The 20,509-nt window shown below is 38.5% G+C and overlaps 1 protein-coding gene and 1 pseudogene across 1 annotated transcript; one reads left to right on the forward strand and one right to left on the reverse strand.

The window, feature by feature from the left end:
* Positions 1 to 2,837: 2,837 nt before the first annotated feature.
* On the reverse strand, positions 2,838 to 10,637 carry LOC109096899 (protein Wnt-7a-like). Its single transcript, XM_042712515.1, has 4 exons — positions 10,374 to 10,637; positions 9,641 to 9,876; positions 7,512 to 7,783; positions 2,838 to 4,061 (listed from the first exon to the last, which is right to left on the reverse strand). Exons 1-4 carry the CDS (start codon positions 10,442 to 10,444, stop codon positions 3,579 to 3,581), a joined length of 1,062 nt encoding a protein of 353 aa, XP_042568449.1. The 5' UTR covers positions 10,445 to 10,637; the 3' UTR covers positions 2,838 to 3,578.
* A 3,394-nt stretch (positions 10,638 to 14,031) lies between these two features.
* LOC109090927 lies at positions 14,032 to 20,239 on the forward strand (annotated as a pseudogene).
* Positions 20,240 to 20,509: the final 270 nt, after the last annotated feature.

Here is a 20,509-nt window from a genome sequence, read left to right on the forward strand (position 1 = left end):
ATATTAGATAATATTTTTGACTTGAAAAAAAATTACATTTAATTTAGATGCTTTTACATGAAGCGCATTTTAGGTTAAATACTGTAGTCTTTTTTCACAATCAAATAAGAACAAATATGAAACTGTGTCTGCTTTGTGCAATAAGCAGCATGGCTTCCTCAAAGTTAACGTGGGGTTTGTGTCAGGAATTCACACCCAAAGAGAAAGTGGGATAATTTAAGTTTTTAGGAGTTTTGCACATGGAGATACTCCAGACATGTGAAGTTTGCAGTAATTGTTTCTCAGATAATATTAAAGGTGAGGGGGTGCATGAGGGACCACCATACCCCACACCCAACCACACAGCGAAAGATGAAAAGTATCATATGGGACTCTACGATTATACGAATCCCAGAACAAGAATTCATGCATGATCTTCAAAGGCAGTTGTTACTTAAGTTCACTCACAAATCCATCTCCCCATATCTCAAACAGTCTTGCGAAATACTAGACCTAAAGGGGAAGCTTTGTTTTTTTTCCCAACAATATCAGCTTTGCTTGCCTGAGAGCTGCAACTTTACAAGTCTAATCTAAGCGTCTAGTAATGTTCCCTGTGGGGCTTCTGAAGCTTTGAACCTTTTGGAAAGGTTACAATGCAAAGAGAAGCTGTCAAAAACAACAATTCATATCCCATAACAAAACGTATTCTATAACATAGAGGACGCAGACGTGTTGCTGGAGAACAATTCTCAAGACATTCTTCCCTTCAGAAGTCAAACACACACTTATTCACCTTATTCTACAAGCACATGTATGGAGACCAGAGAAAGACTGCCTTGTGATTCGCAGCGCTCCTCTAGCTGCATGTGCATGTCTCAACCAGATGAAAAACAAACGTATGACTGATGGAATTATGTGTTGGGTGATTTATAGACAGGCAGCGGGTGCAAAACACACTTTTCTTCCCCCTCTTCACTACAATGCAATTACCGCTGTTATTATTATCTTTGGACTACTGATAGTTTGTGGTTTTTACCCTCAATTTAAGTGAAAAATGGTCTGATCAACATTTGCTGTTCATTATAATCAGCAAGATCAACGCTTTGGAAAAGCATATATCTGTTGAAAGTTCAGCTCTGACTTTTGTCCCTGTGGTCCGATGATCAGAGAATGTACTGAATAAATCTGGCAGCATATTAAAACGCTTCATCTCAACATTGTCTCAAACTGATCTGTCTCAGTGTGTCAGCAACCATGGCGTTAGCAAGTCTGAGATTTTTCCAAATTTCTCATTAAATTCACCCAAAATCAAATGATCGATGAGTTCTGAGCTATGCTATCCATATTTATTTTATATTTCTATACTCTGATTGTACTTGATATGGACAAGTGACTAAACACAGTGAATAAACACAAATGCTATTCGGTTAGAAAATGCAGTATGTAATATAAAATACTACAGCGTTATATTAAACAAAAACGGCCTTATGTTATCAGCATAGCTGACGTCACACAAGCTTTGGCAGTGAAAAACTGATGTTTATGTACAAACACAGCTGAGAATTGAATCGTGATCTAAGTGATCATTTTTACTACTCATTAGCAATTGCTACCACACAAAAACAAACAGAAGCTTGAGGTTCGATGACAGAACCAGAATGGAGAAAATCTCTACGCTTCTCTGCTGACTTAATTCACCATGATCTTAAAATCTAATGTTTTGTGTTAGCAGTTCTTCTTTGTGGTAATTTCCATGTGTGTATGTTTTTGAGAAAGCTGAATGCTATCACGTGTAAGCGCTAATGGGCGAGCTGACTTAGCCTGCGTGACTGGCTGACATTTCGCAGCAGTCAATGGAGTTGTTTAGCAACTAGCAGCAAAGGTCTGAATGAAAGAAATGTCAAAGTCATCAATCACCTGACAGCTCCAGCTCCGCCCACTTGAGCAAGTCATCACCATAACACTCCCTGCACTCATCAATTACACGAGGAGCTGGAATTACTGTCCAAAATGAAGCATTTGTGGGTATTACTGTTGTCTAATGTTTATTCAGCCTGAATTCTGAATAAACAGAAGACAAACTGTGGCAGCATCACCCATGAGGAACACTAACACTGCTAACAAAAACAGCATGTCCTGAAGGAAACGTGAGTGAGTGGTGCTGGTCTGGTCAGCTTGTGTTGTGTGACGTTAGGGTGTTTTATGTGATTTGTGTTTTTGTGCAGTGCAGATGCTGATGTGTTGGGAGATGCTTACTGGCCAATTCATAAGAGCCCAAACACAACCCTCTGCTGTAATGTTCTGCTCTCTATTTATGGTTCAGGTCTCATGTTTTGCAGCACACCTCTACTCATCAAGCTGCATGATTTTAAGAATCATTTATGGCAGCTGCACAAAGTTAGGGGTTTGTTCAAATCACTCAATCAAAGTAAGAGCACTAGTAATAGTGTTGGTTATGGTTGCATGAGATCTAAGTTTGATTTTAATAATTAACATCCACATTCCAACTTTGTCACCCACAAATTAAAATTACTGCACAATGCAAACGGAATGGTTTTCAGAAATGGCAAAGTATAAATAAAACATTCATATAAAAAATATTCTTTCACAAAATATACTCTCTTACCAATATTTTCAGTGTAAATTCTACATCTGGATTTGTCACTATACCAGTTACAAAAAGCTTGTGGTCAGTAGTCTCTTAATATTACAGCGAATGTGATTATTCCAGACTAGCAGCATATAGGAAATTTCTCATAGAAAAAAAATAAAAAATTATATATATATATATATATATAATATATATATATATATATATATATATATATATATATATATATATATATATATATATATATATATATATATATATTGCTTGTTGTTTTTTTTAACAATGCATTATGTAAACTAAAAAAGCTATACTTTCAGAAGATACAAATCTCAGTGTATTCATAAAGAGATGCAGATCCACTATTTCTTTCCAGAGTCTCATTAATTACAGTTAACAACACTGTTTTTAATAAATAAATAAAATCAGTTTGGAAGAATTTAACAAGAGAGCACAACAGCGATCGTGCATATTTTCAGCAGCCTTGGTTCCAGAAATACTTTCCCCATTCATTTTCTCTTTAAAAATTTTCTTTAAAAATATAATTAAAATCTCAACTTACTTCTGGAACCATGCTGTTTTGCTCTATTTGTTAATATCTCTGTAAGTTTCACTAGCATGCCCGCAAGACGTCCATGACCCAGTAGCTCCGTTGGTAAAATCAAGGTGCAGGTAGTTGTAAGGGGTTTTACAGCAGGTAGAAGACAAGAGAGCCTTATTTTAATCCAGACAGCTTCCTGCAGACTGGAGTAACGCTCACAGAGAAAACTCTGTGGCATCAAAGTAGAGTAATTTACACTTTTTAGTTCCACGTTCCTTCTCACGCAATTCTTTCTCCAGACGAATCTTTATGTTCTTCCATTAACGTGAAGGAAGCATGTCTGATGTAAGGTCTTGTGCAAAAGAACAAACACCACATGATTAAGTCATCTTTTAATGTCAGGATGAAAGACCCTCTCAAAAACTAGGTCAAAGGATCCATAAGCATCACTCATTTGCATGTGTGCACCTCTGTCCTCTCGCTGCAAGTGTTGCATTTGACGTAGCAGCACCAGAAGAACTTGCAGTTGCACTGCCAGACGCGTGAATACTGGTGTGTGTTGTATCCGCGGCCGCAGCACATCAGGTTGCAGCCGTTGGGATGGTGCACCAGCGTCTTATTGCACACCCGGCCCTGAGTGCCCACGCTGCCCGTCATGGGGTCTTCCTCGCAGTAGTTGGGCGATTTCTCAATGTACACCAGATCCGTGTCCATGGGCTTGCGGTACGAGTAGGGCTTTTTGATCTTGAGGAAAGTGGGCCGCTTGTGGCGCGTGGCTTTGACCGGCTCCACGTGGACAGCATGGCTGTATTTGTCTTTGAGGATGTAGCCGAGCTCGCGAAACTTGGGGAGGGTCATCCAGCAGGTTCTGGTGGTGCAGGATCCAGACACACCGTGACACTTACACTCCAGCCGCATGTTCCTCTCCAGGACCTGAGACCAGCACAGCAGCAAGAATATGAGAAATCTGTGCTTTCATTAGTCATATGCATCACAACTGTACCTCTTTGTGAAGAGAAATAATTGTGCTTGCAAAGTCATTTCAGACTGAAAAGTTTTGTTTTGAACTTAAAGCTGGCTTAAATTTATTAAACCCAATTTACAATCTGCAGGAGGCCAGATCATTCAGAGTTGACCAATTTCACAGCAATCATTACAGTCATTATAATCATTACAGTATTAGTACACTGTCTGCTTAATATCTGTTAACATGTTATTTTGATGCTCCACCAGCACATTCTACTGACTGTAAATAACTTTGCAAATACATGTTAACTTATTCTACTAACTGTAACCCAACAGTCTACTAATACTCTACTGAGAGTTAGTTGAGATGTAGTTGCAAAGTTACTCATTGTTAGTAGAATGTCTAAAGTGGGCTTTCAAAATTAAGTGTAAACCAATTTTATAGCTCAGACTATGAATCCATTTGGTCAGAGGATATCAAAAATGTTTTTTGAGCTGATCTCAAAACATGCTGTTTTCATCTATCATACATCTTCTAGTGAAAAGTCATGTAGTGTATTCCAGCCTTTAACCAGGTAACAAATCCACAATAACATGTTGGTACATCATCATTTTTGCACAAAGAACGTGGAAAAGAACAACTAGAATTGGCTATCATGGTGCTGTTGGTGGTGGTTGTCAGGGGGATTTATTCGGGTGCAAAGGAGTTTGATTATTTTTACTCCATGTAGTGCGAGGACATCTGCATGATAAAAAAGGCTAACATTCTTTCATGCCCACAGCTCAAATGGTGAGGGGCAACTTACTTAGTTTGATATTTAGGTTACTTGTTTAAATCATGAACCCTGTATAAGCAATAACAAAAGTGTCACAGACTGGCCCCTGAAGTATCTTCTCATTCCATGACTTCACATTCAAAAACAAATGTTGCACACAATGTTATTTTTCCCCACAACATACCAACACCAATGACACCAAACAAAATGGCCTTACGTATCATACATCAGCTCAGCAACTAACAAGAAGACCTTCTGCTATCTGTTCTTCAAAGATGGGCACCATGAGCCAGCGTCATTACAATAGCTGGCATGAATTAAGAATGGGAGGGGCACAGTCAAACAGAGCACTCTTTTAGTTTGTTCAAGACAAAACCTGCAGCTAGAATGATCCTGTAAGTCAGTTCACTAAGAGGCAATTTAGCTGTTCAGATAAGACGGTATGAACAGAAAAGGCTCCTTCTGCTGGCTGCACAATGTCAGAGTGGAGGCTGGGTGAATGAGGAGGTGTTGGTGCCACGAATCAGCTCTCTGTGACCAAACGTAGAACAAGCCATACATTAGATGGAAGCTTCTTTACCCCTCGTTAAACTTGACTGGGAGAGCAAGAGTGATTATTCTGCTCTCTCTTTAGCTGACAGACCTGTTGGGGTCTTGCTTAAATGATAAAGGAAATTTATGTCTAATAGTATTCGACAGATTTGAGGTTCAGAGAATGATGTTTGGTCATGAAACATGATGTTTGATTACACTGAAGTCTAAACTGTGCCATAAGCCTCAGAAGCCTTGAAATATAGTGCATGCTTCATAATGAGTACTGTTGGGCTGAACTATTCCTTTAACCCATAACAACAGATAATGCAACTTGCTGTTTCATTTACATAAACACAAAATTGTAAAACAAGGTGGCCTTGAAAGAATACACTTTAGTACTTTTAAAAAGAGCACTTATTACAGCGTGAACTGAATGTAATATTTCCGGACTCTTGATGACATGTTATTGTACAATTAAGTGAAAATGTATATATATATATATATATATATATATATATATATATATATATATACATATATATAAGATCTATATATATATATATATATATAATATATATTATATATAATATATATATATATATATATATATTACATGCAATTAGTTAAATTTAAGTTTATATGGTTAAAACATACTGTCGATTGTACTGAGAAGCAGTTATTGAAACGTGTATGTCCTGTATAAGTTAAACAATATTTGTATTTAATTATACATATTTGTAGTGATTTATTAGATTTAAAATATTAACATTAACCTTAAATGTAATAGTGAATAACAAACTATAAATAAAACTTATAATCAAGTACTTTACATGTGCTTTAGTATGCTAGTCAACATATCAAATTGAGCTAAATTTGTTAAAGCATGGGAAAAGATTCTTAAAACATTAGACTTGAAATGTGCCTTAAAGAAAAACTGTTAATTTGACATTATTACAAAGTGCAACTTTTTTGTATTCAGTAAGTGCATTAAGACGCAGAGTCATGAAAATGTAGTGGTCTTTTATTTTGTAAATATTTTATTACCTGCATATACAGTTTTAATATATATATACTCTATATAAACACACTGTGTACAAGTGCACATTCAATACATTCAAGCACACTTCCTTTTCCTAAGGGACTGTATCACTTATTCCACATCAAAGACAACATACAAATGTATATGCAGAAAAAAAAAGCATGGCCTCTAAATGCAGGTGAAAGTGAATAAGCCTTTTAGGATCTTTGGCGGTTTGAGCATTGAAAGTTGAGACATAAACACTACATCAAAGATGAAATGTTTCCATCAAAGCTAGCGATAGGGGATACTGGTGTAATCCAATGTCTATTAAACTGAGCAGAAAATGGGAGTGGATTTGCACAGAGCTCGTGTGTTGGAGCTGATCTGATTTGTAATCAAACTCTAGCACTTATTCTGCTCTTACCTCTAAAAGATTCCTATTATTGCTGTGCCAGTCGAGTCTTGGCTTCGGTGCCGGATTGTTGACGGCTGCAAACCACAGTGCCATAGTTACTGAATCCTTCGCTGTACTTGACTTTCACTTGATCCGTTCAGTGTAACCAAAACATCACTTCACTGATAGATAATACCTCTTAAAGGAATACTTCACCCAAAAATGAAAATTTGGTCATTTGCTCACCCACATGCTCATTTTCAGACTTGACAAGACCAGGCATGGCCAGATGTCACGTGTCTCATAGCTCAACATGACACACCAAGCTTGAATATGCATAAACAACGAATGCATATGTAATAAGGTCAGCCATAAAAATAACTGTCCCAATGTGCATATTATCCATCCTAAATAGTATGTGAGATTAGAATAAGTGTGTCCCAAAGCATAGTATGTTGGAAAGAGTATGCCAAAAGTCCCCAGATGGTTATGTTTAGGGGTGGACATTCATGCTTACTGTTTTTCTAAAGGTCGTAACATTGTGAATTGTTTGAATTCTTACAAAAGATCCTGGTAAAATAGTTCTCCATGAGATTGGGTTGGGTCAACTCTCAGAAATGGAAGATGTCTGACATTTTTATTTACAGGAAACATACAAAGCCAAGCCTTTGCTTGTATAACTGAACACATACCTTTCGTCCTACTTCGTTGTTATGCAGATTCATAAGCGTCCTGGCGCTGTGTTTGATCTCTCTAGCGTCCATAAAGACTTTGGAGAAGCCCAGGCCGTAGTGGATGTCTGCCGAGCAGCCGCCCCATTTCCAGCCGTCGGCGTGACCGTGGAAGCCCTGCTTGTCTTTGTCACAGCTGCAGTCACTGAGGTTTCCCTGCGTACAGGCGGCTGTGATGGCATGAGCCACTCCGGCTGCCATGATGGCGTACATGAACGCAGCCTCTTTACTGCCTGTGAACATGGAGAGAGAACATATTACTGTATATCACAGTTCAAGTACTACAAATAAAGCATCAAACATCTGCATTAGTGAATAACTGAATGTGGTTAGAAACTCAAAATTACATTGCTAACATGCATCACTTCAGATTGATGTCCAGATCTCTTTGACCACTAGTGCATATGTGTTTACAAAATAGTTATGTGCAGACAATCTGTCATCCATGATAACACTATATAGATAAATAAACTATGTGATTTCTCTCATGTTGTGTTGAGACTCTCTGTTCTTTTTCATAATGTGTATTATTTCAACTTTAACCGTTAACATTTTCCAATGAGATTCCATTTAACATTAACTACATCAGCTAACATCAACTAACAATGAAAAATACTTCCAAAGCATTTATTAATCTTAGTTCATGTTAATTTCAACATTTATTACTGCATTATTAAAATTAAAAATGCTAACATGAACTAACAATGAACAGCTGTAATTATTATTAACATTAAGAAAGATGACTAAATATGGTAACAAATTATTGTTCATTGGTAGTTAATGTTAGGTAATGCATTAACTAATGTCAACTAAAGGGATTTTATTGTAAAGTTACCCTTTAACCCACTCTTGTATCAGTAGACAAGCAGTATTCAGAAATGTGGCTGTGATTCAATTAAATAACAAAAATCCAAATTGCACACTATACACCAATCAGTCAATCAGAAAAACTTGTGAAAATTCATTGTTTTTATGTTTAGGTTTTATGTTATATATTTTATATCTGAGCTTTCACAGAGCCCATACAAAAATAATGTAACATTTTCATCCTGGACCTTTAAAGGTAGTTAAGTTGTTTTACAAACTGTTCACAAACAAATTTAGTAAGTTCTCATAAGATTATGAAAAGTAAAGATGTATGAGTCTAAGTGTGCTACAAGAATTGTCTGTTAATTGTGCTTTTGGGTCATTTTTCATTTAAACACAATAATAGGAGCATATGAATATTCACCAGCAGCCTTGTGTTTCTTTACCCAACTCTGCTCAGATTGAGCTTAGACTTCATGAACTTTTCTGATAAAGTAGCTGTGCCTTATTTGGAAAAGTAAAAGTCCATTTGTCTCAGGTAACATCTTATCATGCTCTGCAATTTGCACCTGTGGAAAAACTCTTCAGGCTGCAAATACCAAGCCAAACACTGATACATGCATAAAAAATGTTAATACCAAACTCTGAGATGGCTTTCAGTCAGGAAAGAGGGGCCATGCTTTTAAAAATAAAGGTTCAAAAACAACCAAAAAGGGTTAATATACCTTATATGAGAGAAGATCTACAGTCCCACACAGAACTATATTCTCTAGTTCTTTATAAAAACCTTCTGCTGGTGCTATAAGGAACTAAGAAACCTAAATACTGCAAACACAGAATAAAACCGCGAGAACTTTTATCTCCAAAGAACTATACAGCAAGACTATAAGATGAACTACAAAATAGTTTTCTATTAGAAGATTGTTTGCTGAACCCAAGAACCACCGAAGAGCTTGTATCTTTATTTAAGTTTTTTTTTTGTTTGTTTTCTTCATATTCGCGTCTTTAATGGCTGGTTTCTGGGATGTTTTGGAGCGCATACATGACCGCAGGTAAGAAACACGCTCAAGTATCTCATCTGCCAGACATTTCAGGCATGTGGCACGGAAATCTTGAAAAACTTGGACCGGTCGATCTTTATAACTGGGACTAGTAAAGGAGGTAACTGTTTTACCCAAAATTAAACAAACTGTATAATCCGTAACCGATTTAGGAAACACTTCCCTCTTTCCAGATTGCCCCAAGTACTGTTTTAGACATACGAGAGGAGATTTCCAACATACCCCTTGTCAGCTCTTTTCCGAAGACGGTCCTCTCTCCGAGCGCGGAGCAGTTCCAGCGGCCGTGTTTGAACTGGAACTGGCACTCGTTGATGCCCATCTGCGCGCCCTGTCCGATCACGATGAGCGCGTCCGGCCGGCTCTGACAGATGGGGTGCGCTGCCTGGGGCGCCAAGTCGGCGCCCGGGATCTTGTTACATATGATGCTCGCTCCCAGCGCCAGCACGGTGGAGAATCCCCTACAATTGATGCGCAAAAGTACGTCTTAATATTTAACATTTGGTTGCTAATCAAACAAATATTTGAAAGGCTACCAAAAAGATAAAGAGCTAATATTGCACAACAGCTTCGGTCGCAGTCATGACAAGCTGCTCGCGCAGCTGGACGACCACCGGACACACCGCGCGCGCGCACCGAAGGCGTCCAGTGGCTAACCATCGGATGTTTCCAAAGACCCCTGCGAAGTGCGCAGCAGATCCATGAATGACTTTGGAAAGCATCATTATTAAAAAGGTTTATAATCCAAAAAAGAGCGCCTTTCCCGCTGAATCAAAACTGTTTATTTTACTTTGTCGCACTAGTTGCTGTAAAATAGCCATAAAATTAACTTATGTTGCAACTGGAAAAGGAGTCACATATACAGAGCAGTACGGTCGTCTAATGCAGAATAGACACCAGACTGCATTATTTATTCTAACAACATTAATAGTGCATTTGTGTTTTTCCCACAGCTCACCCCATTTTCAAGTAGATTAATCCGATACAAAGGAAAATGTGAAATATCCAGCGTCGTGTTCTTCTGCTCATGATGGTCCTGTTTCGTTTCGCTCAAAAGTAACGAGACACGGAGCTTTCAGTTGGAATAATCAGTCTATCAGCAAATAAAGTCCGTTTGAAGTAGCCTGGTTTTCCAACAAGGACACTTTTGGCCACCGTCAAGGTGTATGCAGCTCGTGCTGAGCGCGCATAGCGGCACAGGTAGAGCAGATCTGAGCCCTTCATCCTCCAGCTCTACTTTATATATCTGGGCGTGTTCTTAAGGGCTGCTGAGCCCACCCATACAATCTCATGTGCATCACAGAAGTCAGTCGTGTGTCTGCTTTTATTCAGATCCATAAATACCGCTATTAATAAAAACAAACCATCTGACACATCCAGTCATGCAGATAACAGTTAGTTTAATAATCAGATAAAGCACTCCTTAACATGTCTCAACATAACAGGTGATTTTGTACATTTGAATCCGTGAATTAATGTGAATTGTCAAGTTGAGTTTACAAGTGACACTTTCGAAGTACATAAAATGTAGACTACAAGCAATAGGACTGTATCAAAACCTGTTTGTTTGTTTGTTTTAGTTAAATCTGTGTTAGCTTTTTGTAAAGTACAGAAATACTACTGTAAAGTACCGTTAAGTGTCCAGGTGGCGTTCTTGATGATAAACTAGGAATAAACAGGCAGCTGTCAGGAGTATTTTGATGTGGTTTAGGATTGTTGTAGAAGTCTGGAAGGTAAACTACAGGTGCTTCAGGTTGTAGAAAAGGCCCGAGAGTCAGATATCTGTCCGTTTATTCTCTATACTCCTGAGAAAGGCACACCTCCCAGTTTTAAAAACTAATTTTTTTTTTTAATTCATAGCAGTTTACTTATCAGTATTGTTTATCAATTCTGAAAACCTTTCGCAATCACTCCCCCTACTGGCATAATCAGTATCTCGAGTACCAGCAGACTGGTGAAAACAACTTATCTTTATGTTTAAAAAGGTTTATTGTCTTAGTAAATTCTTCCACATTTTTTGCCCAGAGAGCCATTTGTGACATTAACTATCTAGCTTTCACAGAATGGCTAAATATCAGATCATAAAGTTGAACAATCTTTTGTAGAGAAATAGTAAAATAGCTGTAGCCTATTATTATGTAGCATTATTATGATCAAAGCTGTAGTTAAAAAAATAAAAATCATAAAAATTTGCAAAAAAAAAAAAAAGTCTAAAAAAATGATAAATGTTGGTCAGATGAAATCTGTGACTGTAAAGTTTGTATTGTTCCTACATATAATTTCACAGTAACAGAGCACATATTGTCACTTAGCATATAATTGTAGTTTTCCTCAGCTCAGCTTTCAGTTGAGTGTCTTTCCTGTTGGGCACCATTCAAGACAAGATGCCTTTTCATTACTGTAACCGCAGCACTAGCTTGAAGGTCACTGCAGTATGTGGTGATGTCTGCAGAGCTGCGTGGCCAAAGACTTCTCTGATACTGACACTCTTTTGTAAAATGTTATGTTTTATGTAAAGTTATCATTGCCAAAATAAGGGAGATGTACTCTTCATTCAGAAAGTACTCAGATGCCCCCTTTATTCAGGTTTTCTTTAAATAAATAAATGGGTTATCAAAAATCTGTGTTTGCTGTGGAATGTGGACAGATGTGAAAAAAAGTCAGTATTATTCAGCAGCTTTTCCACTTGCTCAGGAGCAAATGACCCTCCTCCACCATCCACAGCTCCTCCTTTCCCCCACAGTCAGGACTTGGCTTTCTGATATTCCTTGCTGAATCTCAGACTCAGAGTTACATTTACATATCATTAATTACATTAATGGTATGTGCCTTGTTCTGTTGTGTTAACCCTAGGGGGATATTATCGCTGCTCTCCCTGCTCATTCATGACGGCTGCATGGATGGGCAGGGAGTTTTTTCCCAGAACAGAAACATACCACCAAACCAAACTTTATGCTAAGTATCCATCATTTATACAGATGGGATAGTGGTCCTGACAGAACTATAATAGTATCAAAGATACTAAAAATAACACTGAAAAGCCCTGCATTCACAAAAAAAAAAAAAAAAAAAAAATAGCAATCTGCATTATGTATATATCTTTAATGTTGCTATAGTGACTGACCACTGGTGGTGTCAGCTCACTGAACAGTGAATCAGCACTTTTGAGCGGACTGCTCTTCACAGCTCCAGCAGAAGATGGACTCGATCCATCCACCTCTTTTCAAGTGAACACTCGAAATACATTATTTATGTAACACTTTACAATAATTAACACGTTAGGCCTACACCAACTAACAATAACTAATCGAACCGTATTGTAAAGTGCATATATATGTTCACAAAAACACTGTTAAATTAAACAGAAAAGCAGCAGGTGTGCATGACTTGGCGTGGCAGACAATACAAATAATAACCGTTTGCTTGCCTAAACCCTGCGTTTGGACCAGGCTCGGTTGCAGAATCACACCTGTGCTTCTGAAATTACTATCTTTTTCTGTGTAGTGTAGTAGTTAGCTTTGTCTGTGGTCGTACGTGGCCGCTTGTCAAGCATGAAAAACACATTATTTAGATTCTGAATATATTATCGATTACAGCATGCAAAGAGTGCTCCCTTTTTAATTTATTAAAAACTTTCACTCATTAATCACGATCTCACACATTAATTTAAAAAAAAAAAACTTTTTTCCAAAAAATTGTTTAGAAAGAATTTGCGAGCATGATAGAATTGATATGATTTGACCAAGTACAACATCATTTCAATCAACCAATCAGAACTGAGAGATAACCTTTCGAGAAATGTCAGTTTTAGGTTTATAATCAGGATTAGGTGCTTCTACATCCTTGTTAATCAGATATCATTTCCCTCTGATTTCAGGAATAAATTATGGGTAGAGTTAGGTTTAGGGGTAGGGATTGGGTTAAGTCTGTATTTTTGGACAGTAATGTTGGTCCAGGGCCAACAAGAGATGCTGATCCAGGAACATGTCTCACAGCGCTGGACAGAAAACGGTGACTGTGGCGTGTGGCGGTGAGGGATTCCAACCTAAACTCCTCTGATTGGCCATTGCGTTTTCAGAAATCAACACACATGTCTGTGATTGGCTACATTGCTCACCTTTGCGAGAATGCACTGTAGAGTCATTTGACGCTTTCCAAATCAGAAGGGCAGATACACTGGATTGTTTGCCAAATCTATATCGTTATGCGGTTATTATGAAGAAAACAGATCCTAGATCAGGGGTTATGGGCAGCTTTTCCATCTAAAAGCAATCAGATACACGCTAAACTCAAGTCCGACCACAGGGATGTCCAGTAAACACAGGTGTCACAGGTAAAAAAAAGGCTTAGCAGAGGATGGTTTCGATCCATCGACCTCTGGGTTATGGGCCCAGCACGCTTCCGCTGCGCCCCTCTGCTGTTGACGAGCGCAGGACTGGGAACTCGACCTGTATATCTGTTATATCACTATTTCTGCAAATCAGCTCTGGCTAAAGTTACATACATCGTATCGTTTACTTTAATCGCGGCGCTCCTCACCGTGTTTTACTTTAAAAAAAACACAGTTTTATTATTTTAAAGATGATGAAAATAATGACAAAATAATGACAATAACAATGTTCAACGTCGGTAAGATGTACTGTAGACTTTAGTAAATTTTTTGTTCTTGATTCATTTTAGAGACTTTAATGACAACATTTCGGTAGGTTTAATATTTTGAGACTTGACAAAATGATTAAATTATTGCGTAATCAGTATTTTATGTTATACATGCTCACAATCATAGATATGTGTGCTCACAATAATATCTACGTTTACAGTCAGCACGTAATATGTGTGCCTGGTGTTGTTCCGTAGAATGCGTCACCATGACGTCACCACGCAAGAAACCGAAAGCACTACTGCAGTGCAGTGGCAGGACTGTGAGACCTGTAGAAATGGAGAAGCTGCGCCAAAGTTTACCTCTGGACTGTACTGATCAGTATTTTCTCACTTCTTCATGATGAAGATTTAATCAGAGCATCCACAGGTTTGTAAGGTAAGCGACACTGAGTGAGGATTCATATATACACACACGGTAGTCAACATTTGAAGTGGATCAATGATGTTAAATCAAAGTTGTCCCAAGACAAGAATGCATTTTGCTTTAGGTTTTAGGACAGCTTTGATAAAAGGTTTTGATTTTGATCCACTTCAAAAGTTATATATAAAGTAGGCGTCGGCCCCAGTGCTGAACCAGCCGCTTCTAGAACAGTGCAGATCTCCTGATACAAAAGAAAGAATGAGCGGCTTTATTATAATCGCGCAGGCATTCTGGACACAGTGATGCAACATGTGTATGTGTGTGTGTGTGTTAATATAGGTCTATATATATATATATATATATATATATATCTATATCTATATATATATATATATATATATAGTATATGTGTGTGGTAACCTTTTATTTATTTTTTTATTTTTTTTTTTTTTGTTTATTTATATAGAAGCATTTTCACTTGTGGTCAGATTTTTGGATCCCACTACAACAGTCATGAAAAACCACTTTTGTTTAGGAATGGTATCATGCTGCAGAGACACCATGGCTGTGGGGTAAGTCACTACAGATAATTATCTGTACAGGAAAATGCATTCATCTTATGATGTTGAAAGGCTGATATCCTTATACCTTGTGCTTTACACCATTATTTTCTGATGAGACACTTAAGAACATATCCTTGTTTAGGAGAATGTGTCTGCAGAGATGGAGTTTCTGCAATGTTTCCCAGCTGCTCTCAGACACGGCAGAATGTGCTCATGGAAGGCTTATTACCTGCGCCGTGTCCACCTAGAGACGAAGATGAAAACAGGGAGGTCCTGTGCAGACTACACGGGCAAAAAGCCTACGAGGCCATAAAGGCAAGTGATCTCATCTTCAAGAGCTCAGCAACCTATAGCTATATAACGCTGGTATAAATCATTTCAGGAGCTGTTTGAAATTCTGCTCAGTTAATTTTTGTCTTTTATGAGTCTTTTCTCTGATGGCACAGGCAGGGTTGTTGGTTTTGCATACCTGGTTTGGAAATGACGGTTTCTCAGATTGTTGGGGAAGCAGCACCACGTGGTGTGCACAGTGCATCTACAGACGGCACACAGTCAAAGCATGGGACATTCACAAGGTATCACAGGCTTTCTCCTGCATGTGGCGGAGACCTCATAAAAGAGTGGGCAGGGAATTAATCCTGTAATCTGGGATCAGTTGTGTTCCCTGTGGCTTGGTGGTAGAGCATTGCATTAGCAGCAAAGGTTGTGGGTTCGATTCCCAAGGGGAGAAAAAAAAAAAACTTAGCCTGAATGCACTGTAAGTCTGCTACTAATGCATATAAAATGAATCTCAAGAAATGCCTACCCCAAGATCAAAAAAGGCATTCATCTATGATCTCATTTGATCAATTTCCATGCAGGGAGTTAATTTATGGTCCAGTCCTGCTCCGAGCCCCATGCAGGACATCACAGTTTGACCCGGTGGAGTCCGTTGTTATCACTTCGGATAACACAGGGACAATCAAACCTGGAAGGCTGGGACTGGAGAGGAGGTGGCCTGCTTTCCAGTCCCTGGATTCTCTAAGACCACACACTGCTGTCATTCAACAGTCAAAGACAGCTCTTTTCTCATGGTAGCTCTATCATGCAGTAATCAGACTTCTTTGCTACATGTGTAGTTATTTGCACAATGAATCAGTACTATGTGCTGCCAGGCCTAAGTGAAAATCTTGTATATTTTTAGGTGGGAACTGCTCTAGGGTCTCTGGTGGTCTTTGACCTGCCCTGCGCTGTCTGAAGTCTCGAGGCACGTGGTGTGCGACTCCTTCATTTAAACCTCCTCCACTCATCGCCAGATAAAAAAGGGATATTCACTGCCACTCAAAAGAAAATATTGACTTGAGCCCGAAGGGTAAGCCAAATGCTCTCAAAGCTGATTTCATAGATAGATGTGGAATAGAATGTGAAACAGAGCATAGCAGTACGGTTCCGGAAATAAAACAATATAAAGCTTTCAAACAGAGCAATAGAAGTGTGTGTAATTTCAGCTTCCATTGCCCACAAAAACTGGTTTGATAGTCAAATTCTTAGTGGAAAAATACACTATTCATAGGACTCCACCCACTGACTGTGACTGAGATACTTAGGATATGGAATATGTGTGTGTAGAATATTTAGTGATAATCTGTGATAATTTTTTTTTTATATTTAATTAACTTATAGTCATTAGTTGTTGAAAATTGTATTGTCATAGAATAAGCACTTCATAGCCATTTAAAAGGTGCAACATATATAATCGTGTACCTTTGTTCTTTTTCCAATTAAAAAAAGTTTTTTTTTTTGCTTCAAATCAAGTGTTTTTTTACCTACTGCAGTTGTATCGTGTCAGAGCTCATTGGTTTGGTTAAAGGGTTAAACCTGTTGTGTCTGTGGAGGAAACAAATGGTAAAAGTACTATGCTGGAATATTATTAACAGTCTAATCAGTGTTTGTTGTTACTGTTGTGTTCTATTGAACAGTGGTTATATGGTGCTGCAGTGATGATGTATTTTCTGTAGGCCAACCCATAAGTTCACCTCACCCTGTTCTCTTGACAAAAACCAAACACAACAGGATTTTACCATTAGTCTTTGGGATTTTTTAAGGCAGAAAATAAGCTGTGACCAACAACATTTATTGCTCATCTCCACTGTTTTTTGAGCATATTGAGCTCCAGGTTGTTAAGACTGCAACCAGACAGCCAGCTGCTCACCTCACGTTCTGTAAGCAGACGTGCGTTCTACCGTCCTGGATGAGGCTGATGACTGTTGGGATGTCATCTGCAAACTTCAGGAGCACTTGACAAAGAGGGGTCTTTAGAGGTGCAGTCACGTTGGTTGTTACAGGGAGAAGAGCAGTGTGGGGAGAGAACACACCCCCCCTGAGGGGCCACCAGTGTTGCTGGAGGCAGCGGTTTTGGACATTATGAATTGGTCCCCATCCTCACTAGCTGTTGCCTGTCTCTTTCAGAAAGCTGGTGATCCATCCGCGGTAGGGATGTAACGTATTAACCGTGAGCTGGTTGAAAATCGATTCAAATATGTGAAGATTCAACCGCGTTGAGATGTGACCAAACAAATCAACCATAACTGTTGGAGTAGGAGTTTTAAACAATTGTAGCTCGTGAGGGGAACGTGACCCTAGCTTCTTTAGAAAAGATTTTACGCTGTGGCTGTAGTTTTCTCTTTCATCTTGCCTCTGATCAATGCATATAAAGTAGTGTACATTGAAAGGGTTACTCGGCTCACCCCAGTTAAACCTTGAAAACTTTTGTCATTATATCACAATTACCCCCACGTGTCCGCTCCCAACCCAGTACAAACCCTCAGGTTTATCTTCGGGAAACACAAGTGTAAGATATTTTAGATGAAAACAGGGAGGCTTTGAGACGGTTTCCCATAGACCGCCAAGTAAATAACAATGTCAAGGCCCAAAAAGGTATGAAAGTCATGTTCAGAATACTCCATCCTGCACTCCAGACGTGCAATCTGGTTTTATATGAAGATAATGTTTTATGTAGTATAGTTTCGCAAAACAAAAGTCTGACCATTCTGTTTTTGCTTCAAATTTCAAAATTCTACAGTCTAATTTAGATTAAAAACTACCCATGCTGCATGTATGCTGTCACACCTTTGTTTTGATCATGATTTACAAATCCAGTGGTTTCCTTTTCTAATTTGAAATGGAACAGAGCACAGCCCAAAACCTTGTGTTCATATTAAGAGATTTCTTTTATTTGTGTAACTTCGTGTGTTGATTTGGGGTTTATTTTCAAAATTAATTTTTTTGTTATATTTCAATTTCACAACGAAACATGCAGCATATAGCCTAATAAAAATACACCTTATGACTTCAATCTCATTTTTTTTCACGAAAAAGAGAAAATAGAATCGTGAAATCCAAATCGTGAATCGAATTATGAGTTGAGGAAATGCGTACATCCCCTAAGTTGGGCGGATGGAGCCAGGATCAGACAGCTGGGTTTAGTTTTGGTCTGGAGGAGTGCTGGGGTGATTGTGTACTAAAGGCCGAACTGAAGTCCCACAAACAGGATCCTCACACAAGTCCCTGGTTGTGTCTAGATATTGTAGTGCAATCACAGTGACTTGACTGCATCATCCACAGATCTGTCCAGAAACTGCAGTGGGTCCAGGGATTTCCTTTCAGATAAGCCAACACCAGTCTCTCAAACGACTTCATGACCACTGATGTATTTCAGGCATTGAACCAAAAAATTCATTCAAAAATCCCATTGAGATCATCAGAACCAAGTACTAAAATGCTAACTCCATCTCTCTGGGCCTACAATAATTTGTCATCCCTGCAATCACAATTTTTATAACTATAATAGCAGTTTATAGTGCCGCATCTCATTTGAAAGTTGTGATATTTTATTCTGAAATGAATCGGGTCATCTGGTTGTGTGTTTTGGGGAGGTTTTCTCACAGTGAGCGTGTGTGTTTTCCCTGCTGAAGACGAGGACAGTCTGTGTCATATTCTGCCAGTCACTGGCTGTTGTGCTGCTTTTTAGTTTCTGCCGTCTCAAACCCGCACGCTCGCAGTCCATCTCGTCCCACTCTGATGGCCACTTTCAGCAACCCCACACTCTCAGTCTTTGACCTGACCATGAAGGAATCCAAATACAAAAAGGAAACACAAGGTTTGGCCTAAAAATTGTGTTTGCGTTCGTATTTTTGTTTTTTGGTTTATTTTTTTCGTACGCACCTACAAATTACAAATAAAAAGTATTACAATGGAATAATCTTTTACTGATACAATATGTCATGGCTTCCTCACCATTTTAGCTCAGCAAGTCGCCCTCTTTTCAGGTGGCGCTAAGCCAATCGTTCGCAATGTCATTCTGGAGGCTATAGGGAGCAGCACTCTTCTAGTTACAGACGGAAACCATCTGTAACGGGTCTACACATTTAAAGGAGAACTCATCGCTACCATTTTGAAGCGACCATTTACAACCACACTGCTCTTTGTGTGGTAAGCTATTTGACCAATCAATATCAAAAACTCTCCCGGTGGACAGTTTGACATTGACAATGAACATTGTGCTATCCTTGCAGGACAGTTTTTTTTAGGGTGGTGACAGCATCTCGTGACCTGTCTCTCAGAATACTGACCTGGAGAAATGATCCAGAACATGGACTTACACTTGAAAGCCAATATCATTTGCTCGGAGGCTCCTTCACAAGGTCCAGGTACAGCATTATCGCCGTACTGTCAGGTGCATCGGATTTTTACATCCACCATGTTTTGACAGATAAATTGACTTTTTTTTGTATATAGATTTCCAGAGGATTCACCAACGTTGCCTGTGATTATTCAAGTATTGTGGGCTCTGTGGAGTCTGTGGATGGGAACCGATGTTCTGAAAGCTTTATACCTTTGATTTCTGACCTCAGATCTTTTCTACTTACTGGCCAGGGCTGCGTTTCCCAAAAGCATCGTAAGCCTAAGTAGATCATAGACCCATTGCTTATGATTCTTTTGAGAAACGCAGCCGAGATCCATGTATAGCATGAGATGCTCTTACATTGAGACAATTAAAACAGTAAGAACTAATATTTTTACATAGATATCAAAAAGGTTAGAAGGATTGTGGGATTGTTTGCATAAAATATATAACTATAATATGACTATAACCTTTCCTCTTTGCGATAAAGCAAAGTTTTTGTTGTGTGCAATCAAATTATTTTATGACAAATAACTGTACAAACATGGTACAAAAATGAGAGGTTTCAGTTGCGATGCTTTTTTTTTCAAGTATTTAGCACTATGGCGCATAATATACAGTGTATGGTATTTTTTTTTTTTACATCAAATAATTTACCATGTAAAATGCATTTTTCCAACTTCTACAAATGGGACGATTATAATTAGTCTATCTGTGGGCTATATTACATGCTGGATTCCTCATCAGAACCGAGACCTGAGAAACAAACCAAAGAAACTGCAGCAGCAGATGTGTAGAGCTTGTCTCTTTGATGTTGGACAAAGATGAGAGAAAATTCTCTTTGT

This window comes from Cyprinus carpio, chromosome A23 (assembly GCF_018340385.1).
Source record: "Cyprinus carpio isolate SPL01 chromosome A23, ASM1834038v1, whole genome shotgun sequence".
In the NCBI taxonomy this organism is placed as follows: domain Eukaryota; kingdom Metazoa; phylum Chordata; class Actinopteri; order Cypriniformes; family Cyprinidae; genus Cyprinus; species Cyprinus carpio.